Source organism: Synchiropus splendidus, chromosome 1 (assembly GCF_027744825.2).
Source record: "Synchiropus splendidus isolate RoL2022-P1 chromosome 1, RoL_Sspl_1.0, whole genome shotgun sequence".
Classification (NCBI taxonomy): domain Eukaryota; kingdom Metazoa; phylum Chordata; class Actinopteri; order Syngnathiformes; family Callionymidae; genus Synchiropus; species Synchiropus splendidus.
The window spans coordinates 4389852-4415694 of NC_071334.1; the positions used below are offsets into that span (position 1 = coordinate 4389852).

A 25843-nucleotide genomic window follows, 5' to 3' on the forward strand; every position below is an offset into this window, starting at 1 on the left:
CGTATCGCTCTGTTTACGTTTGCTTGAGAATGAATGACAGACAGTGGGAAGGGTGAGACGCGCTGAGAGAGAGGGGGAGATATATACTGAGAGAGAGAGCGAGTGAGAGAGAGAGAGAGAGAGAGACGTGACGCCTATCAGCCACGGGGAGGTGGACGAGGCGCTGCGCTTGACGCGCTGTCCCCCTTGTTTGCGGACTTTTGACTGACGCGATCATTCTGGTTTCATCCCCTCCAGCTTGCCTGTTGCAGACCCCCAAACGCGGAGGAAACCCCCCGAAGAAGCGTGTTTATTTTCCACGGACCCCACCGGAAGAGAAGCGCGACCCTAGTCACGCTGGTTTCCCCCCCTTTTTCCCTCTTTTTTTTTTCTATTTTTTGGCTGATTTTGTGTGAAGAACCACGCGCCCACTCGATATCGATGTGGGAGCAGTGAGAGCCGACGAGAACTGGGGGGGGTCTAACTGTAGCGAAGGACCGCGGACCCCCACGGGAAGCTGCGGATCAGCGGCGGGGCTTGACAGCGACTCCCTGCCGGAGCTCAGCAGCAGAATGCCGCGGAGGAAGCAGGAGGCGCCGCGGCGCGTCGCAGGTAAACGCTGGAGCTCACTTTGCATGGAATTTCATAGCGTCTATTTATACCCCCGCTACCTCCCACCCCTTCCTACACACTTCTCTCCATTCTCCTACTTTTTTTTTGGATTGATAATTCAGCTGACTTTATGGAAGCCTGCAGTTTATTGACTTCAACTCAGCACCAACACTTCCATCTATTAAGACATAGACTCACTCAATCCTCCTCCATCCCAATGTCATGCTCGGAGTTCTGTAAAGCCTTTTACACTTCCAAGAGGAGCATCGCCTTCATAGTTCCTAAGTTGTTGTCCCGTCAGAAATATCGCCTCTAACTTCATATTTATAAACCGTCACCCTTGACGTCATTGATACAGAGGAGCAGGATGTGAAGGAACAGCGAGTCATTTGTCACTGTGTAGACCTTCAGCTTTCACTGTCATGTCAATCAAAGCGTTGGTGGTCCTTCTGTGTTGGTCATGGTTTCAGTTACATCCTTATATATAGTCTAGCTATTCACTTTATGAATTCTTACTCCGTGGTTAATTTGACTTTTCAATATTTATTGTAGTCATCATTGATCCCAGTGTCGGTTGGATCAGAACTTCAGTGTTGAGTTGTCATGTTTCGTTGTGGCCATTTGGATACATATATTTTTTAGTTTTTCCAGTCGTACAAACACGTTTTCAAGCGTAGAGAGACGCGATCTTAAAAGGTGAATGATATATGTTATTTTTAAATGACGTATCATTCAATTGTACACAGTGATTCATATGTAAAAGAGGTACTCAAACTAAGAAGTGCCCACTTTATCATACAATTCACGACTTGTTTTTGGCATTCATAAATCATGACTGACGACGATGATGATCCTGATGATGAAGATGATGTTATGTCAATGTCACCACAACACTTTCAGAATCTAAGCGCATTTCTACAGTGTGAGTCGATGAAAGGTCAGAGGCGCGACCGCCGTCTCATGGCCAACATTATACGCATCATAACATTCATATATTTGTACACTTCTTTGTATTTACTATCGGGGCAGTGGTTGGACAAGAGGGACGTGCTTCGGCAGGCGTGTTGGCTTGGCTTTGCCCGAGGGTACCTCGGCAGCGCCCAGGAAGTGAGCGATCCGCAATTCCAAATTCCATGCAACTGACATGTCCCGCTCTTATTTGTTTATATTCCTGATCTCCAATTTTACCTTGTGCACCGGCTTAAAGGAAGGACCTTCTTTTATCAATATATATATTTTCTTAAAGTCTTTATGTGTTGTTTTTACCGACAACTCCATTCACTCTAAAACGAACAAGCCACTGATTTTCCTCTGTTAATACCATTTACTAATGACACTTCCCGACCCTTCCACCACCCCCACCCCCTCCCACACACACACACACACACACACACTTTATTAGTGTTTGAGCCTTAGGTCGACTGATAATTACCCTCCGTGTTATTATGTCTGGCTACGAAGTCTCCTGCGATAACATCTAGGCAAACACACAATGGGACAATATAAAAATAATAAGATAAAAACACCAACATAGAAAGTCCAGCAGTTGCTCCTGCGAGGGTTTCGTCCCAACAGCTTTTTGTCATTCTTGTAAATCTGTCGTTCACCATCCTGCAATGTTCGATAATAAGTAGATAAATAATTTAGGGGAAAAGTGTCGACCGAAGAAGGCTGCGTGCAAAGGTCACGAGTCGCCTCCTCTTCCTGCAGAACACTAGGTTTTCTATCTCGTCTGCTCATGAGCATTTCCTCTTGACTGCAGCAGCCCTCTTTTTTATTTGTATTTATTTATTTTGAACTTCATTTGCACGTCCAGATGAGAGCATTAACAGACACAAATCCTAGACTTGACGCCAGATTGATCGCCTGTCATCCAGCTGAGCGTTTGATCTATTCATCCTCGATAAATGTCAATAAATCCACTTCCGCATCGTGTCCGACTCCTGGCTTCTGCGGAAGTCTGGGCCCCACAAACTCAGAGTCATCGTCAGCTCTTTATCTTTTGGATAACTCTCGAATAAATATCCCGCCTTTTGAAGCTTATGATTCACCATTAAGTTAAGGCTACTACGCGATACATCAGTGTTTATTCCCCCCGTTTGATGAAAATATAGCTTCCATTTTAACAGTTTTTGTGAGTGTGTTTCCGTTTTCGCGTGAACAAAATGTTAGACTTGGCATTTGAACACTCTGGCTTCGAAATGCTTCATAGAAAAACAGTATGTACAATGCAATATAGCATCTAATCCTCGCGCAGAACGATAATAATAACCTTACAATGCCACCTATGAAGGAATGTCTTCCCTATTTGGCTTTTTAAAAATTCACTGTAGAGCGTTTCAGACTGTGAGCGCAGCATCAGACCGTCAGCGTTTAAAGGACTGATCCGCTGCCTTCATCTTAACTCATGCAATATGGTGGTGGGCACATCTTTCCTGCATATTTGCCGTGATTTATCAAGCCATCTGCTTTGTGTTCCAGACAGCTGTAAGCTTGATGGGCCCAAGGTGGTAACTACTGACATCCTCTTTCACTGTTACACAATTCACTCCAAACCCTATCAACGTTCGGTCAAGTTGAACCAGAACCTGAAGGACCACGGCGTATAATTGGCGTCATATTGGCTGCTTATTAAAGCTTAGTTTATCTCCCAGATTATCCGGGGACATCTTATTTGCATCCCTGAGTTTATGGTGACGTGTGTGGCAGACTTCACCCCTCAAGTGTTGGGGGTGCTATCGGCGGTTTTAGGGTGGCCCTGCCTGCAGCAGGAGCACATGATGTGAGGACAGCGCTGGCTGGCTTCATGGCTTTTCTGCTTGTTTGCCTGTGTCCGTGTTTTGTGTCGGCTTTCTTGTTGCTATGGCGAGACGATCAAGCTCTCACTGACACACACACACACACACACACACACAGAGTCTTTACGTGGCTCGTGTGATGTATACGCGCTGTGTGTATTTATACCCTCAAGCACATGCACAGTGGTATGAAAAATGTAACTATTAGCCTAATCGCGAGGCGGAAGACTGGTTTGCTCCATCAGAACGGGCCGTCAGAGCGACTTTGTTTCATATTTGATTTAATTGTCTGCACTCTGACAGCCACATTCATCAATGGTCCTAATGGTCAATCAGAGGCAGGCACACACACACACTCACACACACTCACACACACACTAATACATGTCTTCTCAGCCCAGGGCCTCCACTTGATCCGAATGTTTTAGCTCTAATGGACGGGGGGGTGAAGAAATGGCTGGATGGACAGATGGATTGATGGAAGAAAGTTTTTTTTTTTTCCTTTTTTTTCTCGTGTAATTCAGCTGGAAAATCCAGATCCGACCGAGACAGTGAATAAGGCGTTTGTTTCTGTGACGAGGAGCAAACTTTCGGAAACTTGCTCCTCCGCTCTCCCCGCGAGTGCAGCTGCAAGTGCTAAGGTTAAGAGGATGGCACTGAAGGAGCGGTGATAAATGGATTGCGCCGCAGTCCTGGCATGAGTTGTGGCTGCATGGCAAATGATGGGCCTTGATTGGGAATCAGGGCTGTGTGCGTGTGCGGGACGAGCGTGCACGAGGCACCGTGACTTGTTCTCATCCGCAGTTTTTCCCTCGCCTTTGTTCTTCTTCTTCTTCTTTTGTTTTTTTGACGGAGGCCTTCACGTTAATAGGCAACTTTAGTCTTTACACTGGTCCAGACAGAGACTCCAATAACACAACTATAACCCAAATATACTGTGTGACGGAATGTGACAATGTATGGAATTGGAACAAAAAAACCTTTATAGCCATTGATAAATAGTTTCTTCTTCTAGGTTTCTTCTTCATTTCTGACCCGAAGTTTGGAGGCTTCTCATTCTGACCGCATCCTACACAAACAAGTGGATTTCACTACGTCATTTTAAGGACAGAACTCGCTTTCATTTTTCTGTCGAGTCAGCATCATGTACAAGCAAACAAAAAAAACCCACTTTAATTTGAGATGAAGATGAAGTGACCAGCAGGATCATCATCTGTGTCAGTTTAAAAAGGTCCAAGATTTTCATCTAGAAAACATTTTTCTGGATCGGTATGATGACATCACAGATAATGGAGGGTCATGAGGACATCAACACTATCTGTGACCAAACTAGAGGTTTCCACCGAAGGTCAGGTGTGGCGACGCTGAACCAGAGCGAAGAGTCGCGGTGAGCAGATCTGTTCCCTCAGAATCCAAAACAATCCGAGGTTGAACGCGATGTCTATTTCCATCCGGGCGACGGCGCGCACTCAGCCGTCTGAGGAGAGGAGTTGTTTTGCCAGCTTCATTAGCGTTCTCCTCATTAGCCCAGCGTCTGATGGATCTCTGACAGGACTAATGATTGGAGATGACAAGCTCCGCACACTGTCACGCTCGCCAATTAGGCAGAGTTTGGGGGGTAATGGACGACACCTAAGGCGTCCCGGGCTAACCCCGCCCCTTCTCCGCGGAGGTGAAGGTGAGCACAGGTCCGCCGTCTCCGTTGCGTCCTTGTCGGGTCTCCGCGAGGACTTGAGGTGCGCTCGCACATTTCCAGTGTTTGTTTGCCAGGAAAGGACGGCCAGCGCGGGGCTTTTGTCTCCAGCACTGCAGCTTGACCAAACACTCATTGTTATGCCAGAGGAAGCGTTAGCATCAAACACCCGGCTTACTTTTTGAAACCCGGATGATTTGGTGTTTTCGCGACGCGATCCGGCGCAGCTGCTGCTCAGCTCACGCCTGTTTTGTTCCGCGGATTGGTGACGTTGACGGAGGCCATTATTAGCTCGTGAATGACTATTTTTTTAGCGCCTCGGAAACACCTATCATCAGCACAGTGTCCAAAGAGGCTAAGCATGATTTATGTAAATATGAACATCAAGACAGATCTGCTTCCGTCTGACACCAGATAGATGGCACCCGAGGAGGAAAAGCAGCTGATTTCTGTGATTCCTGAGCCTCCGCCTGCCTGCGCGCGCACGTGTGAGCGTGTGATTGATTGTAGATGAGAGCGAGAGATTAATCATGCTTGATGCATGTTAACGTTGCACTCGCGGTGGATCTAAGTCAAGATGCAGTGGCCCATTTAAATAGACTCTCACACGGAGACACACACACACAGAGCGAGGCACGTTTTCACACAAGAGCGAACAGGCGAACACTGAGGACTGTGCTATTTAAACAAAGCTATTTTACTCTGAGCCATGATGATGAACACGCATCTGCTTACGTGAAATGCTACGCTGAATTTTTATCAGCTTGGCCAAGGCTTTATTGACCTGCTACACTCCACTTTAACGTCATGTTTTTTTTGGAGGCTTCACTTTACCTCGGACTTGTTAAATAATAGCGATAATAATAATGATGAGCAGCAGGTAAACTCTACTTTTTTTGGTGTTCATTATTTGTGTGTTTTAATATTCCATAGGTTGTTTGGAAGCCTTGTGAAATGAAGCGAAATCATCACTGCCCACTCAAAAACAATATTTGCGCATGTGTTTATGCATAAAAAAAATTTAAAAAATCGCTTCTCCATGACATATTTATAAACACATGGCTACGTTGACTTCACGTTCAGTCAGTATGTTTTCAGTTCAGTCTTTCATCTTGAGGCGAACTGATAGTTGGAAACGTTTGCAATTTAGGTAACCACATTTATAGTACTTAGTGTAGTAGTACTTAGTAGTGATGGGTCGATGACGTGTCATGAAACAGTGTTGCAGGGTTGATGAAACCGTGCCCTCATTTTCAGAGGCTGCTAGAGGGCGCTCTTGGTTTAGAAATTAAGTCCAAACATTTTACAGTGCCATCTGGTGGCCTCTGAAAACCAGCACACTGTTTCATGAAACCTCATTCACCCACCAAGAGATAAATGAAATGAAATATCTTTTGTTGTCATTGCAGCACAAGTAAGCAACATGTTTCATGACAATTTAGACAAAAATAAGAACTAAAGAAGCCACAAACTAAAGTGGTCAAACTAGTGATGGGTAGATGAGGCATCATGAAACAGTAATTCAGGGCTGATGAAACAGTGTCCTAATTTTCAGAGGCCACTAGAGGGCGCTCTTGGTTTAGAAATTATTTAATTTAAGCTCTGCTGTGCCTCATGAACTCACATGGTGGGCTAGACTGAGTCCCAGTGTCTTGAGTCACAATGTAGCTTTACTCCTACATGAAACCTCATCTACCCTTCAATACTGTGCCATGAAGCCTCATCTGCCCTTCAATACTGTGTCATGAAACCTCATCTACCTGTCAATACTGTGTCATGAAACCTCATCTACCCTTCACTACTGTGTCATGAAACCTCATCTACCCTTCAACACTGTGTCATGAAACCTCATCTACCCATCACTAGGTCAAACTATAGTCCTCAATCCAAATTGTGGGTCAAATAAACTATGGTTTTATTGTCATTCCTAAATCATAAAATGACAATCTCTGTTCTGTCAAAATACACAGGTTTCCTCCCACCAACTGCACCTTTACTTTACTTTTACTAAGTTTCCAGGTCAATTTTACATCACTGCTTGCAGGAAAGCAGCCTGTCAAACAACAAAGCTTCAACGTGTTCAAAGGTCATGAGGTCAACAGCATTAGAAGTGGCAAATTAATGTATATATATATATATATTTTATTTTAATATGCCCTAAGCTCAGCTGGGCCACGTGAACAGACTTGTTGGGCTAGACTGGGCCCCCGAGCCTGGGGTTTGACATGCGATCTGAACAATGGCACGTCACAACGTAGCTTTTCTCCTACATGAGTCAGCGACAGAAAATTGTAATTTTTTTATCGGATTTCTCAAACACGATTTTGAACAGAAGCTTTAGATCTGAAACAATCTGCTGGAGCTCTTAAGTAAAATCCCACCTACACACACCTTAACACAGGCAATCTGGGATGTTTCCACATTCTGATCACCCTCTCGTCCCGGCTGCCTGTCCCACTTTGTGAAGCCCGGGTCTTTCCCAGGCTGCTAACTGACACAGTGATTAGTTATGGCTTCCCTCTGCTTTTCTTAGTGCTCCTGCCCCGCGACGCTCCGCCACAATGAACCAGGAGACAGAGAGAAGACGGGAGCAGTTGCATAGTTAAATATTCGATCATAGGCCGAGACAGAAAGGGAATGAGATTGTGAAACAGATTATGTGCGGGAGAAAGAGGCAGAGAATGAAAAAGCAAGCAAGTAGACAATCGGAGACGGAGGAAATGGGAGGAAGGAGCGTGCGGGGCGGGGGGTGATCCCTCACCCAAGCCCCTCCCTCCCCCCTCTTCCTTGAGGATAAGTGGCTGATGGTTTATAAACAGTGTTTCTTATCCCCCTGTTCTCGCTGAATCTTCCGTCATGTCTCCCATTAGGTTGACAGCTGTCAATTAGAGCCCCCTTGGTCGGGCGCGCTGCACTTTATTGCCGGCAGTTGATGCTGTCATTTCGCTCCCAGTTTCGCCTTGAGCGCTATCACGAGTGCTCAAACAGTCAATAGCTGATGCATCAGCAGTTATTTCTTAAATTGGCTCACAAGGCTGCATCCTTTCCTCATTTTTTTCCCCCCCTTTCTTCCCCGTCATCCCCCCAACCTCACCCCCACAATTCTTTCCCGTCTCTTCTCCTTCACCTCATAAAACGATTTTTTTTTGTAGCCATAAAAATAAAGAGCAGGAGAGGCCTCATATTTTGATTTTAATTTGCTGGAAATGTCTGGCAACATTGTCGCTAACAGGGAGTACAAAGTAAATTAGTGGTCCGTCGACTGACTTTTTTTTTTTTCTAAATTAAAAGTAAAATGCCTCAAGAAAGTTGTATATTGAAGTCATAAGCATAACTGACGCCAGGCACCCTGACCGCTTTATCGACAATAACAATGTGCCATTCAACATTAACGTTAAGATGAAATTGTTATTTATTTTTCTTGCATGAAAATCGCTTGTCAACATATTTGGTATTGATATAATTTAAAAATATATTTGTTCTTCTGCCAAACTGTCTTTCAGCTGCCCCAGTTTCTCAAGCATGAATTTATCACTCTTTATTGATCGGCCACGATTTATTGTCTCCGTCGATTTTAGGAAGTTACTCTCGGCGACGGTGTGTGTAAAGCGAAGGGGCGCGTGGATTTTAAGTAACTGCCGGCTAGGCAAAGGTCGAGACGGCGGAGCGCAAGGTGTGTGTGTGTGTGTGTGTGTCATCTGGGCCCAGGTCCAAGTCTGGGTTTCTGCTTACCCTCAGTGGGGGGTGGAGGGGAGGGAGGGAGGTCTTTATGTCTGCAGCATGTGTACTTGTGTGTGTTTGGGTGCATGCTCTCACAATCAGAGCCCTCCGCTTCCCTTTCCCACGGCAGCTTTGGCTGGACCGCGATGAGACTGGCAGCCATCAGTCCAGTGTGTGTGTGTGTGTTGGTGGTTGTGATGAAAGGCAGGGGAGCCAGCGAGGACCCGTCTGAGGGTCTGGTAATCAGGGCCAGCCTGTGCTGACATCCTTCTCAAGTTGACAGCATCTTCCTCTTCTCTTTCCACACACACGCATACGGCTGACTGGCCACTACTTATTCACTGCCAACAACAAAAAAACAGGGGGAACAAGACTTGCCTCTGGTGGCTCATTTTCTCCTGGTTTCTGATCAGTTTCAGATGCAGAGAGTTATCTACACCCTTCCCAGACCAGTCCACATGTACGTGCGCCCAGCTGGCTTGTTTGCATCACCACTCCACATGTGCACACTTGAGTTTGGAAAAGTTCTGACTGTCTTGTTCCTGGGGATTACAGCCATAAGGTGGTGGCTTTGTATGCTAGAGAGCTGATGATTATGTCACAGCTTTTGCAGATGATGCAGTTCTGTTCCACGTTCAGATCCTCAGCAATGATACGGAAAAGCACTTTACATTCTAGAGGTGAAAAGACACAGAACGATGGCAGTGAGTGACTGACCTGACGCAAGAACCAGTTTCCAAATTTCCCGAGATTTCGGGGTGACACCATGTAGCGAGACCCTGAAAACTTCCTTGAGTCTGTTTCCCTGGAGTGAACTGGGCTGAGGAAGAAGGTGAGAGTCAAAGTGTCACATGTGGAGTTTGCAGCGTAACTCAAAAATCTGTGAAAGGATTTACGTCAAAATTTCAGAATTGGTTTGGAGTAGATGAGGGTGGTGTTCAGCACTGAAAAGTTTGGCTTCTCACCACTGCTGTTGAAGCGCCCCCGGCTCTATTGAAAGCTAGGTTGTTGGACAGTATATTTTAAGAACTCTGGACCTGACTGACCTGTCCACTGGGCTGTGTGGTGGTTAGGACACTGAGCTTTGTTGTCGCAGACAGTGCCAGACGTCACCATTACGCTCTGCTTTCTTCGCCCACTCTGAAAGTTTTTATTGTTTTTATTCAGTCACATCTTCCTGAGTCAAACATCGACCACTGTCATGTGAACTTTCTTGTCCAAGAGCGACAGAACTCATGTCATGTATCTTGGCTCAAAAATGTCTGCGCCATTAACTACTGGTGGGCTGGTGAGGCTTCATGAAACAGTGTCCCCATTTTCACTGGCCACTAGATGGAACTCTCTGCTCCACTTGAACAACAATTGAAGAACTGTTTGCAGTGAAGCATTACTTTTAAAATGAGAGCGCCACCTACTGAGCTTTGCAATTGAGGAAACTGTTTCATGAAACCTATCACCATTGTGAGTCAATACTGTTTCTTGGATCGTGGTCCTTTCATCTTATGTTTTTTTTTTTTTTTTCAAGCAGTGTAAATCAAATGTTTTGAACAGTTTTATGTATTCACTGCGTAGTTTGCTTCAGTTTAGTACTTTATTACAGACTGGATTATGGCTCCTATGCTGGAGCCAGAGCCTGAGGAGTTTGTGTAATGTATTTTACGTGTTCATGCTGATGAAGAGTTTTCTTTCAAACTTTTTTCGCATTTTAATTGTTGATTTTTCTGATTCAATTTTGTCGTCAGTGGAATGGACATAATGCTAGTTTATTTATATTTTCTCTCTGGACAAGTAGAATTTATACTTTTCAGGGCGTGGTTTACTTTGCAGTTTTATTAAACATGTTTCCTCCAGGACTTTTCACATTCATAACACAAGCATATTTCCATCTGATGTCGCCATATTCTGGCAACATTCATATCATAGATGGGTCGATGAAGTGTCATGACACAGTATTGAAGGGTTGATGAGGTTTCATGACACAGTATACTGATTTTCAGAGGCCACCACTGTCTGCTTCTTTGGACTTGAATAACTAATTCAATGAAAGCAAGAGCGCCATCTAGTGGCCTCTGAAAATTAGGCCACTCTGTCATCTCCCTTCCAACATTGTTTCATGATCTTGTCATCACTTGGTGGCAGTGTCTCCACCTCTCTGATGCAGCGACAGGAATGTCTTCACCCGAGTGCTTAGGTCGCTGCCCATATTTAGCTGTCTTCACGTGAAAAAAAAAAAATATATATTTTAAAAAACATCAGTGAATTCATCACAATATCAGCAAGGAAATGTGTTTTGCTTGAGGTACCTGGAATGGTTTCCTTTCAACTCATTCACCAAAATTACAGCAATAAATAAATAAAATAATACTTCAAGTTTCAACATTTACAGCATTCGAAATAGGAAAGTACAGTGGTACCTCGGTTCTTGACCACAATCCGTTCCAGACGGCCGTTCGAGAAGTGATTTGTTTGAAATCTGAATCGATTTTTCCCATTACATTGAATGGAAAAAGAACTAATGCGTTCCAAGCCTTAAAACAGTCTTTTGTAGGAGTGAATGTAGAGGTTGCTGCCCATATTTAGCTGTCTTCACGTGAGTGGACAACTTAAGCTCTGAAAAAAAAAAAGAAAAACTGTGAATTCATTTATTTGAAAGAGCTATTTAAGATACTAGTTTTATTCATGTCACATCTCTTGTTGATATGTGGCTGCCTTCAGTGTGTACAAAATTCCTTAATGCTAACTCTGCAACACGCGTTTAGCTTCTATCATTTGTTGTTATGAATTCATCTCAAAAGACACCAAGAAGTATAACTTAGAAATAGGCGTCACCGCTGTACAGCCGTGATAGTCTCTGCCCAGTTTTGACCCACATTTGCCAAAAAGAAAGTTGCGACGCTCCGACGTGGAACTCACATTGTTGTGCGTTGACTTAAAAGTCAATGGTGGCTTCTCAATTGTGGCAGACCCGAACTGTCGCCTTTCATTGATGGGTGCCCTCAAATAAAGGTGAGCCAATGAGGAAGGGCGTCGCCAGCACGGAGCGCGTGAGCCAGATGAGAGCGGGGAAGGCGGTTTTATTTTATACCGCCAAGGCCCTGTTGCTAATTAATGTTTCTTGCTTGCTTTCTGTCGGAGCTGAGTAATGTTTTTGATCTTTATGCCTGATAACTGCATACCTAATGAGATTTCAAAGCTGGTGGAGATGGGAGTTGCTGCTCCCTGCAATTATTGACAGATGCCTTTTCTCCGCCACTGGCTGCCGCGCCATAAATCCTTCCTCGGTAATGAGCTTGAGAAGTGCCACCCTGCCAGTGAGCTAATGAAACTGAGCAAGAAGGGGAGGGGGCCTCCGTGCATGTGTGTGTGTGTGCAAAACACAGCATCACACTCCTCTGACACATTTTTTTTTTCCCCCTTTTTAAATGCACTCGGCAGATGTCAGCCACCCCACGACAAGGAGGGAAGAGGAGCCGGGGAGAGATGGTTACAGGAGGAATTAAAAATAATCATTTTTTTGTCTGTCTATTTTCACGCTCCCCTGCTTCCTCCTTGAAAAGCTATTTGTTCTCCTCATTCCTTATTGTAAACGTGGAGAGAGCTGGAGTGGATTTGCTTACGTTCTGCCGGTTGTTAGCTACATTTACATGTGTGTAGTTAGCAAAATAATAACAACCGAATACACCCAAAGGTGTGGATGCCATGTGGTTTTCATCACAATATCAGCAAGAAAATGTGTTTTGCTTGAGGTACCTGGAATGGTTTCCTTTCAACTCATTCACCAAAATAAATACAGCAATAAATAAATAAAAATAACCAATTGACCAATAAGTCAACTTCAAGTTTCAACATTTACAGCATTCGAAATAGGAAAATACAGTGGTACCTGGGTTCTCGACCACAATCCGTTCCAGACGGCCGTTCGAGAAGTGATTTGTTTGAAATCTGAATGGATTTTTTACCATTACAATGAATGGAAAAAGAACTAATGCGTTCCAAGCCTTAAAACAGTCTTTTGTAGGAGTGAATGTAGAGTGTCTGCTGCAGGTGGCTGTTCCTCTATGTGTGTGGCCGCTGCATGTGGCAGGGGTTGCCGAGTGAGTGAGGTCTCTCCAGAAGTGAAGAGGTGCCCGGTGCGTGTCCAGCTCTGAATGTGCGCTTCTGTGCAGTTTGGCTGTGACAAAGTCATAAACCAAGTCACGCTCTGTCCCAGACTGGCCTCATCCCTGTCCCAGCTCCAGCCCACAACAGGACATCAAACCCTGGAGTGAGCGCTCCAGCACCTCCCCTGTGACACTCTACCACGGTCCAGTGTGGAGACAGGAAAGGTTTTACACCTCAATATGAAGAAAAAACAGTCAGTAAATGGAGCTAACGGGACACGTCTGCATACAGAGGCTGCGTTATACACAATAACAGAGGGCATTTGAGTTGTTCGAAGTCTGAGACGTTCGAAAATTGAGGTACCACTGTACTTCAAATATGAATATGTACTGTGCATTCATATGTGTTCTTCAACTTCTTGAAGTGTTTTCCATTTTGTTTTTCAAAGTTTCTGACGGACTAATTTTGTCCACCAACTCATGTGGTGACCCATGAAAGTTACAGAGGAGATCTTGAATTCATCTGAAAACTTACAAAAACTTGCTGCAGATGAATGTGTTACTACTGTGCAGGAGGATGTTTTTGGCCTTAGGTTATCAGTTAAGTGACTGACATCGCATTCTGTTGTGGAAGTGTCAATGAATAAATAGACATGGTTGAGTTTGAGCCTCTGAAATACGCATTGAAACACAGTACTTCATACTCACTGCTTCAGATTGTTTTTATATAGTTCAGTCCAGAAATGTTGAGCTCCTTGCTTACATTAATGCTTTGTAATCTTGGGATGATCCGTTACCTGTAGGAGCTAGAAACCAAATGGAAATGCTTTACTACTTGATGTCGCCCCTGTTTTGCCAATAACACCGTTTGGCTCCCAGAACTCTGGTTCTCTGTAACTCACTTTGAGCTCCTACGTGCTTTAGTTTAACACTCTCTATTGATGTGGTGGGTTTGTGTGCTTAAACTCTTTTAAGGGGCTTCCACCAAGGAGAGCAGCAAGTCGTAGTTGCACTGCCAAACAGTCAATTTCCCCCCCTCTCATCGTCGGCGCCATACATCACAGACCAACCCTTCTCTCCTGACACAATGACGTGTGTCATTTATCAAAGGAGGCCTTGCCAGGGCCTAGTCTGAGCGCGCGCGTGCGCACGTGTGTGTGTGTGTGTGTCGGGCAGTTCTTCCTCCCGCGTCTGAGGTCCAGCCCTCCAGGGACGGAAGAAGGGAGTGAGGAATGAAGAGCTGGAATAAGCAAAGTGAGGGGGGATTAGGCTCTTTTGAATGACGGAGTATGTGTTGGAGAGTTTGAAAAGACACCACGCTAATGCCCCCCATCTCTCTGGGGTGATCTCACCAAATCAGAGCGAGATATTGATACTATTTTAAACACAATTACTCACATCACGGATGGATTGTAAATCAGAGGTCCATTAATCTCCTGCACGCCTGCGGAGGTGTGCACTCATGTTTGCGTGTCAATAACAATCTGTGTACGTCTCTTTCCTGCCTGCTCTCGTGTCTCGCGGGCAGCGAGGAGGCGCATATCACTCACTGTGTCTTATCACAGACACATAAACTCACAGACCAAACTCCCTAGTGAAGTCTCCTCGCTTTTTTTTTTTTTTTCTCTTTCGGCCGGCCGATTCAAAGAGACGCCGTACAGAAGATAGATGCTGCTTTAAAAAAAAGGAGCCCGTTGATGGATATGAATCTGGCCCTGCCATTCATCACGGCTGTATTATTTAGACTGGATCGCTACAGAGCTGTAACCAGAGCTACAGCTCGAGGAAGCGTGTGGATGTGGTGGCAGCAGGTGAGGGGGGGGGAGGAGAGGAGCAGCCTGGGTCTTGACATTAGGAGGTAATGGACAGGAAAAGTGACCCAACACTGAACATTGCGAAAAGTTCAACAAAGACAGCGGGGAAAATAGATCCCCAAAATATCTACAAAAGTTGAGGCGAAGAACTCAAGAGAGCAAAGTCGGACCAAAGTGGACTCACCATGAAAAAAAAAAAAAAAAAAATCTTAAAAAGCAGCTTTTAACGTTAACATTTTTTTCTCTATTTATTTGCAGTTTACCAAATTAACCAATGTTGCAGATTATTTATTTTTTGTAAAGTTTCTGTGTCACAGCAAGTTACCACACAGTAAGAAGTAGTGATGGTATCACGAAACAGTATTGCAAGGTGGATGAAACAGAGGCCACTAGATGGCGCTCTTGGTTTAGAACTGATGTGAGGTTTCATTTAGTTGCTCAAGTCCAAACATTTTACAGCAGACAGCGCCATCTGGTGGATTCTGAAAACCAAAACACTGTTTCATGAAACCTCATCAACCCTTCAATATTGTGTCACGAAACCTCATCACGAAGTTAGTTTAAAACATGACAATAACTTATAAGTATCAGTTAAGAATATGAAACATGACTAAAGTAAATTATACTGACAAACTGGAGCATCTCTCATGTGCATTTGGAGAGTAATGTCTTCCTGCTTCTTCACTTCAGCAACTGTCATGGGCTGAGGTTTCGTGAAAAAACGACCCTCTCAGTTTCTGCTGAAAACTTTCAAGAAGCCAACATTCCAAAAAATATATATTTTTAATTAATTTAGAAAAGTTGAACGACAAATTACTGGACGTGAGCTCAATAAACCATCTAGTGAGTCAACACTTCGAACTCAGGTCAGAGTGTCAAGTTTGTGACATTCATAAGTTTGTCCTTTAACACCTTTGCTGTCTTCAGCAACATCTTCTAACGTAAAAGTACTAAACCTAATAAAACATAAATATATTCCTGAGCACTCCATGTGAAATATAACTGAATTAAAAGCACTTACCGTCGTATCATTTGTATAATGGGTTTGCAATAAAGTAACAAATAGATGGGAAAGTTTAGTGTGAGCAAAGAAATAAATAAATATCAACTTCAATACCATGAACAGCTCATTGGAAATCTGGTTATTCAGTGACTACAGTTTTTTTTTTTTTCGATTGACAGTACAGTTTGAACTGTGAGTGGCAGAAAGAAGCAGCTGAAATGAATGAGAGCGCCATCAGGTGGCCTCTGATCGCTTTTGAAGCCCAATGAAATCGACCAGAGTTGGATTTGCGAGATCGTCCTTTTTGTCGTCCGTACAACTTGTCCTTCCTGGTATCGAAGGACGCATTGTACGATCAGATTTTCCCGAATAAAAACATTTCATTTTCAGTTGACGATGACGATGAGTTCCTCCTCATTCCGTCTCGCTCCCCTCCACCGGAGTTTGGGTCCTCCTCACTTTCCCCAGGTTCCTACGGAGCTCAGGCAGATGTGGTGATTTATTGTGGCCATCCATCTCTCCGACTCATCCATCAGCGGCTGGTTGCTAGGCGATCATGGCAGCAGCTGTTTGCTTTTGAGTCGGACAGAGGGGCCGTCAGTCAGCAGCGGCAGGTGAAAAGCATTAGGAGCGGGCTGTTGTCACGCTGAATAATTAATCAAAGGCGGGAAGAGATAATTAAAAAGATATGATCCGTACCGCCACTTGGTGCGGGGGTTTACCTAAGGAAGGGAGGCGGCGGAGAACGGCAACACTGGGAAGGTGAGGAGCGAGGAGAGCTTTGGTTTTTTTCATCCTGTCTTCTTACACAGCAGGTATGTGATGATGGCGGACTTGGCTGTGGCGTTAGACGTCACCCCCCCCCAACCCCTCCCACCCCTGCTTCCATCGTGAAGGGGAAGAGTGAGTGAGCGCTGATAAGACGGACTCTCCAGTTCGACAGTGGCTGCGGCCTAATTCATTAGCAGGAGATCGGCTGGGAAAAAGAAAAAATCCTTTTTCAGGTACCAGGCGAGGATTCATCCTTGAGTAGACTTTACAGACACCGTTTGATCTCTGCCAGCGCAGTCATCGCAATATTTATGACACGTTATTGCACGCCGATCACTTGTCACTCATGTATGTGAGACGGAAACAACGGATTCTAAACGTAGATTTTAAAAGTAGATTGGGGATTTTGGACTCTTTTCTTCATGCTAGACACTGGTGACGGGTAGATGAGACTTCATGAAACAGTGTTGCAGGGTTGGCGAAACAGTGTCCTGATTTTCAGAGGCCACTAGATGGCGCTCTTGGGTTAGAAATGATGTGAGGTTTCATTGAATTACTTGTTCAAACATTTTACAGCACCATCTGGTGGCCTCTGAAAATCAGGACACTGTTTCATGAAACCTCTTCTACCCTTCAATACTGCATCATGAAACCTCATCTACCCTTCAATACTGCGTCATGAAACCTCCTCTACCCTTCAATACTGCGTCATGAAACCTCATCAACCCTTCAATACTGTGTCATGAAACTTCATCTACTTGTCAATACTGCGTCATGAAACCTGCCCAAGTCAATGGCGCTACCATGAAGACATAGTTTCACAAGGTATGACTCTTCAGCCATCGAGTCCCATCCAGTGCAAATGTGTCAGTGTCAGTTCTGGTGATTCCCAAACCTTTCATCCTTTCATGCGTAATGTTTCATCTACTTCAATGATTCCAAAAATTCCATAGTAGATTGTAAACCCAGGAGCTTCTGTCTGCTGAACGGTGAATAAACGCATCACTTCAAATAGAGATCCAACAACTAGTTTCTCTTCATGTGTTCAACCTGTTGCCTCCATGCCACACGTCTTAGTCGCTACAATCCAGGTTCCCAGGATGTTTTGACATCCCGCTGTTTCCCACCGCGATTTATTATCGGGAGTTTATACAGACCTTTGGAACCAAACGTTCTGAACACACAGACAATAATGTCCCACATATGAGACGCATGGCAACAGAGAGTCTCTTGTTATACCTGAGACTCCTTTAATAGCTGTTTCGTGTCATTGACGTGAGTCTTTGTAGAAGTTGTAAACTTGATTCAAAGAATGCAGATGACAATAAAAAGGACACTACATTTATGTTTTGTTTTTTTTTTTTATTTTGAAGACAGCGTGGATGAAAAAGTTTTAACTTTTAAATGCATAAATATTGGGGTTTTATTTTGTTTTGAATTGAAGCAATAGAGATTATATACACAAAAATTATAGACAATTCGTCCCCATGGTGCGAGCTCTTTCAAATATGAACCTCTATCCCATTAAAAAGCCACATGAAAAAGGTCATGTGGTCCCATCTGACAATCCAAGATGGCGCAGCACACGAACCCAGCGAACAGTGAAATGAACTTTCAGCTTTCAGCTAAACATCCAGGCAAATGAGAGTCAATCAGCCAGCATTTAGCTTCTTCACATTTTCCTCAGTTCTGCCACATTCCCCTCCAGCGTAGCCCCGGGTTACATCCAGAACCGGCTCCAACACTGGCTCTTGTCTTCTCACATGATCCTAGAGTTGAGCTGAGCTTATCAAAAGAGCGCTGAAGGTTTGTGATGTCACATCACACAGGCAGGTGGAGTGAAAAAACAAAAAAAAAAAAATAAAAAAATAAAATATATATATATATATATATATGTGTATATATATATATATATATATATATATATTTTTTTTTTTTTTTTTTTTTTTTAAATGTATAGTTCAACCATTTTATTGTCAAAAGAAACTTTGCCGTGCGCAAGGATTGGACATCATAAAAAAATTAAATAAATACATTATATATCTATATAATTCCTGAAGAATCTCAATTGTTTGTGAGACAAATGCCTCCACATTGTTGTCTGTGTTTCATTTGTCGTGGCTTGGATTTTGCCATCCTCCTCCTCACATGGCTTTGGCTGAGGAAATCATTGTGCTTCTCACTCAATCTATAACTTTGACTCTACATTTTCTTCAGCCAGTGCTGAAGTTGTCTGCTTATAGTATTGCGATTTTGCTCCCCAGCTGTAGAACTTCAATGTGTAGATGATGTTGGGCCTTTTTTACCCAAATATTGTTCAGCATTCTTCAACTTTTGTTTATTTTTGACATCTCTATCTCTTTATTACACGTGTATTACTGGTAATATCGCTTAAAGGGACAGGAATACTTGCCACTACAATGAAAAAAAAACGCTGGTGCTTGTTGTATTTCACCTTTTCGATCGAGTAGATGGTTGTGTGCTGCGGCCGGGAGGGTGACTGCATGTCTCTGCGAGGGAGAGAGGAAATGAGGATGAGCTTGTTAAAGGAAAAACAACTTAGTCAAGGTTCCGTGTTTATGAATTCCTCTGGCCTGACATCCACACGGTACATGCATGTGTGCAGAGAAACACTGTAAATCATTCCAACCAGCCGTGGCAATGTCTGTTTTACATGGTGTTCTGCGTGGACCAGAGTGTGTGTGTGCCTGGTTTCGCTGTACTTGCGAGGACCATTTCGTGGAAACATAGGACATTTTTTTCAATGCTGAGCCTGAAACTGAGGGTTGAAACTTCAAAGGTTTAGGCTGAGAGGCTGGGGAAAGGGGTCTGGCAATGTGCGGTCCCCACAAAGATAGCCGTAGAAGTGTGTGCGTCACATGATGGTGAGGTCCCTCACAAGTCACAGCCAAGTGTCACAACCCCCACCACCCTGGTGTTTCTGTGCCGCGCTACTAGCCGGATCATGAAGGAATGAAATCACCATATTTGACAACTTTTCCTGAAAATGAACACACAGATTGCGCCACATCAGTTTCCCTTTTTATTTTCCTCATGCAACACATTTGTTTTCAATTAATTATAGTGGTGGTTTTACACATAAAAACAAATCGCAACATCTTTGTTCAGCAGTTTTGTTTTCGCCAAACACACATTACAGTTCCTGCTTAATACATTTATTTTGAAGAGGACGAGACGACAGAGCCTTTCCCCGAGACTGGAACTAAAAAAGACTGGAACTAAAAAAGACTGGAACTGAAAAAGTCAACTGCTACTGAACATTTTTTTTTTTCTTTTTTTAATACTAGAAGTCAATGTGGGACCGACCTGGCGATGTGGCTTCTTTTTTTTAAAGGCCTTTGCAGTCCATTAAAGTTCAGACAAACATGCACACACGCAGTCGACAACACACATCAGTGCTGGAAGCATTTTGACATCGTCTGCAAGACATAAAAAGACCTTTCTTCTTTCCCCTCCTCTGTTCTTTGGGCCTAATTACATGATTAAAAATGGCCGTCTCCTTCCTGACATAATTCATCACTGTCTTTTGCGTTTACCACCGTGCACGCACACACGCACATGTTTGTCTTCCTGTCTTAGTGAGGACCGGCACTGACGTACATTGACATAACCCTTTCCCCAGCCTCCCCCCCTAAACACGGCCACCGAAAACACACGGCTAAACTTAACCTTGACTCTGAACCAAAGTGAAACCCCAATATTATAACCTAAGTATTTTGTAGTTTTAACCCTCCGAATAAGGCTTGACAAAGTGAGAACCGGGCAAAATGTCCTCACTTTGCAAAAATGTCCTCACTCTGTTGGGTAAAAACGCATACAGGTTCTCACAAAGATAGAAGTACAAGAAGACACACAGACACACAACGAAAGATGCTTTGAAGCTGAATACTATTTTAGTGAAGTCACACACACACACTCACGCACACACACGCAGTAGCTTCACCATCTGAACAAAAGGTGTCGATGACCTGTGGGCTGTAGGGGTTAAGGGTGTGCCAGGTGCCACTTAAACAAGTCGTGGATTGTTGTATTCATAATAGCAAGTCGGTCCCATCTAAATCACACTCAGGTTAGTGAGGAACATCATCGTGTTCACGGTTGCGAAAAAAAAAAAAAATCTTTTTGATGTCGGTGAGCTCAGTTTTTCTAGTTGAGTTCTGCATGTGACCTTTGGAAAGTCTTGCCGCTGAATTGAATACATTGTCATCGCGAGTTACAATGGAAAACTGATTTGATTTCAAGTCTTTTCTGTGTATCATAAAATTATGTAGGTACTTGCTGCATTATTGCGTTGATAAAATATTTTTTTTTTTTAGAAAGAATGTTTGAGAGCTTCCCACCGTCTTTTTATTTACCGCCATTCAATACAAAAATATGAACACACTCAAGTAGACACAAAGACAGATTTACTTGGGATGCATTCCACAAAGACAAATGCTTGTATGTGTGTAATAATAATTTTGGACCGGCTGTGGTGTCGGAACTTGGGACACATTTTGAGCGCTTTAACGTCAATAACAGATGTGAGGAGTTGATGATTCCAGTTCAGAACATTGGCCAGTTTGTTTCATGAGTCAGTCTCCATGCTGGAGCCCGTTTTCCAAACTAGTTTAGAAGTGATCCTCATGCATTTTTAAGCCTTTCTATGGAGCAGACAGCACCACTGCGCCCGCAGATTATAGAGCACTGCGTCTTATGCAGGAACAAGATCTGTTTTCCTTTGTACATTTATGGTATTAACTAACAAATGGAAGATGTTATTTTTATAAATTAGCAGAACTCAATAACTAATAAAATCCATTTTGGAGCATGAAGTTTTTTAGTCAGTGTGTTTGGTCTGTCTACTTGAGGATGAGCGAATGATTCACTCCTGCTTTCTGGGAATATTCAACAGCATTTCACTGCTCATGTTGAACAGATTCCCTCCAGCTGCCATTCTCACACCATCTACTGTCCCAAACCTTGTCAGAGCAACTTAAAACATAATGCAAGTTGGTCCCTAAAAAACATCACCGTCTTCATCTCAGGATGCAGTTGATGAAAAGCTTGGATTCTTTCTGAGGTCTTGCCGTTGATTCCTTCTTAAGTGGCTGCATTTTAAAGAGATGATGGCTATAGAGGATTGTTTGAACATGGTGATGTCCGGTACACATGTTGAAAACCTGTGGTATCTTTGCAAATACATATTTATGGCCTAATATTTCGATACAGCCTCTGTTTTAGTTGCAATAATAGCAATAATAATAATAATGACATGCTTTCATCCTTGATCCATGATTCTAATGACGTGAAAATATCTCATGCTGACAATCTTTTAAACCGTATCTGACCTTTGCTTCCACCAAGCTGTCACACACTTTAAGTCGGGAAAACTGTCCTCGCGTTCCTGATCCCCAAAAACATTTGTTCCTCATCAGAATAAGATTTCAGCTGTAACTCAGAGCGTCGCCCTTCCAGCTGACCTCATCCGCTCGGCAGTCTCCAACATCTCAGCGAAACCCGATGTGTTGTGGAGGTAGGCAGGACCTCGGTGTGCGTGTGCGCGCCTGTGTGTGACTCTAAGCCTCATTAAATGAGCGTCATACGTGGCTTGGCGCTGTAAACATGCTAATATTTCTTAATGGCACTGGCCGACATTGATATGCATGTGAACTCCAGACCTGCTCCATCACACCCGCCCCTCTTCAGCAGCGAGCCGTCCCCACACCCCCCTTGTCCCTCTGTTTTTCCATTAATATCAAGTGATTGAGCGTAACATTAGCAGATAAAGCGGAGAGTAAGATGACATATATGCTGTGGATGCAGGAATTAACGCCTAATATAATCACTCGGCTTTGCACAGGAGGGAAGAGCTACCTCTCGTCTCTGTGGCTTTTTCTTTTTTTCCCTCCAGATTTTCTTGCACAGTCAGCGGAAGATCCTTTTTTTTTGTAAGTCGTGTTTTAGGCAAACACAAATAAAGGCGCGAGCCCACATTGATCCACCTCGGGTGGCTGAATGTTTCGTTGATCTGGAGTCCGGCTGGTTATTTTCACCGCGTTCATCAGCTTTTATTAGCTTAATAAATCACCTTTGTTGTCAATCAAGCGGCAGAGAATAATTGGATATGGTTGAAGCCTGGCGTGATGGATTATAAATCATTCAAGATTAAATTAAAAGATAATGCACAAACTTAATGGTTTGTGTTTTGCAGTCTAAATTGCCTCGGAGCTGAGCTGTTTTCCGCCTTTATTGCCAGACGTTTTTTTCTTTTTTTTCCCCTCTTAAAGACAAACATTTCACACCTTTTATTGCCCGTGCACACTGTGCCTCTTTGATTTGGATTCTTTCCTTCTTGCGAGTCTTTTTTTTTTTTTTTCATTTTGGCAGAGGGTGATTTGTGGCTATTGCCATGGTTTGAATATGTGGGTTTTGCTCTTGAAGAGGAAATTCAAATTAATAGGATTGTGATTATTTGAAAATATTACAAAAAGAACATTTCAAACTGTCTCTGTCTCTTCTGTTTATTTAACGTTTTTACATTTTATTGTTGTTGTAAAAAACAACAGAATACAATAAAACACTTATTTTTATTTGTTCATTACAGTAAGTAAATATAAAGCGCAGCAGAATATTGGCCCCGCCCACTAAGTCTAAGAAGGAAAACAGATCTTGTTCCTACATGAGCCGCAGCCATCTATAAGCCGCAGGTGCAGTGGTGCTGTCTGCACCGTAGAAAGGCTTAAAAACGCATGAGGATCACTTCTAAACTAGTTTGGAAAATGGGCTCCAGCATGGAGACTGACTCATGAAACAAACTAGACAATGTTCTGAACTGGAATCATCAACTCCTCACATCATTTACTGACTCTGAAGCGCTCAAAATGACACCACAGCCGCTCTCAGCTGCTGCTTCTCGTCTCCGCTCCTCCAGGAGATCGGCTCTGTGGCGGAGCTGCGGACACACGGGCAAAAACAGCGGATTTTGAGCGCTTTAAGGTCAATAAAACACCTGTGATGTCATGGGTTTGATGTGAGGAGGCTCAATATTTTGGCAGCATGAGGCTCTTTAGCCTGGAAAAATCCAGATATTAGCCGCATCCCAGTATAAACCACAGGGTTCAGACCGCGAGAAAAAAGTAGTTGCTTATATTCCACAAATTACAGTACATACATACATTTTTAAAATGTATTTAGAAATGTTATTGCTAACGCTGCAATGTTGTGCTGCGATTTTTAAGCTAAGTTTCATCTCTGAAGTTTGATTATTTAGTTTTATTCATTTATTTAATTTTTTTTGTTCATTTATTAATATTATTAATATTGTTTTGTTCAGTATTGCACAATGTACCGAAGCACATTCCGAGTTGGTGGGATCCTCACTGACCTTGGCAATAAAGCTGAGTCTGATTCTGAATGAAACTATTCAGGAAAGACAGGTGGAAAAGAAGGGCCAGAAAAACAGCAAGATCGCATATATAGCGCTATAGCCACTGAATTTAACTGTGTCCGTTTGCGTTGGAAGCAAGTCTGCGCTATCATAATCGCCTCCTGCCTATTTGACAGGACCTTAAAGTGATCCTGTCATTTTATTTACACCCGGACCACTGTTTGATTTACGGGGAAACACGCGCTCGCACACAAGCGCTCCCCAGTGCTGGCTTCCCCTGCGAGCTCGGTCGAGTAGGTCGGATGACATCTTTTGATCAGAGCTGTCCAAAGAGATCAGAGCCGACTGGCAGGTAATAGATACCCATGAAGTAACCCAGCTGCACTGCGCGTGCGTGTCACACACAAACACGAAACAGATACCTGGACTCTGCTCTCAATCAATCTGGCCATTTCTTTTGCATGTTACATCGATGGCTCTGCTATTTTGCGTACCCACTCCTGGCAACGCTGGCACCGAGCTGACACGCTGACAGACGGAAATGAGCTGCAGATGTGAGGCGAGAAAGAGGGGATAAAAAAACGGAGCAGAAAACGGTCGGGTGCGCCGAAGGAGAAAGCAGCGCTTTGGTGGCAAAGTGAGGATGGAGAGAACAGTAAACAAATGGGAAGCGCTGGGAATGATGGATCTTGCTCAGCCCTGCTTGGCTAACTCCTCACAGCCTGCTGATCCCCCTAGATACACAAAGATGCACAGGCACACAGACCCACACGCCTCCCTTGGGAGGAGCGTTCATGACCCAGGCTCACCCTCTGGGCTTTGAGAGTGCCACTGCGAGTGCAAGCTATCTGAATAATAAACCGTCGGCTGTCTACGAAGTAGCTCGTACCGTGGAGCTCCGGCACGATAGAAAGTCTACTCAGAAAACCAACCCAAAGATGTCGGAAAAAATAAGTCAGGTGGTGAAAACGTTTGATAAGCTCGCGCTGGAGTGACCTCATCCCTGCGGCCCTGGTCAGTGATGCGCAACGCTGACCTCTGATTGGTCTCCATTTTTCGTCATTGAGAAAAGAGTCTTGTTTGCACACTGACCGTGCAACTGATGGAGAAGCAAAAGAGGCCCCCGACTGTTTACTGACTGCAGCCCAACATTAAGAAACCGGACTGCTGTTGGTCACAGTGTTGAATTCCAAAGTCACTTGGCAGGCAGGTGACTCACTGAAGTGAATCCAGTCCTCAGCTGTTGAAGTTTTGTGTACGGCCTACTATGTGTGACATGATCAAGCCAGTATTGAACCGTGATAACTAGTGTAACGTTAGAAAACTACAGTGATCATTGATAGTGATTGGTAGATGAGGTATCACGAAACAGTGTTGCAGGGTTGATGAAACAGTGACCTCATTTTCAGAGGCCTCTAGATGGCGCTCTTGGTTTAGAATGGACTAAGTCCAAACATTTTACAGTAGACAGTGCCATCTAGTGGCCTCTGAAAAATCAGGACACTGTTTCATGAAACCTCATTGACCCGTCAGCAGCTTGGCATACACTTAAACCAGAGAAGCTTTTGTTTACACCTTGTGTAAAGTGTTGAAGATTGTACTCACAAATTCAAGCATCACAAAGACAAAAGATTAGGGAGGTGTTTTAGCTATGAGCATCATGAGGGTAACGTTGTCATCACAATAAAAAAAAAAATAATAATACAAATTAATGAAAGAAATGTCAATAATTTTATTTGTCTATTTTGTGTTTATTTTTTATTTAAATTATTTTATTTGTTTTTTTGTGGTTTTTTTTATTTTTTAAAGAAATACATGTTGACTGTGTCAGTGTGTCAGGCGTAAAATATTCATCTTTCTTTTGTGCGTTTCTTTTGGATGCCATAAGTCAGACATGCTGGGGTTCATAAGATGAGATTTTACACTTTTGTTATGGTTGCACATGTAGAAACTGGCTCACACA

At 43.6% G+C, this 25843-nt stretch overlaps 1 protein-coding gene across 1 annotated transcript in view; it reads left to right on the forward strand.

Moving 5' to 3' along the window:
• The window catches only part of tshz3b (teashirt zinc finger homeobox 3b), a 37617-nt gene that overhangs the window by 1037 nt on the left and 10737 nt on the right, over positions 1–25843 (forward strand). The window contains exon 2 of the mRNA XM_053878255.1: positions 238–591. Coding sequence (XP_053734230.1) covers positions 552–591 — 40 coding nt within the window. The 5' untranslated portion in view covers positions 238–551. The remainder of the gene's footprint in view (positions 1–237; positions 592–25843) is intronic.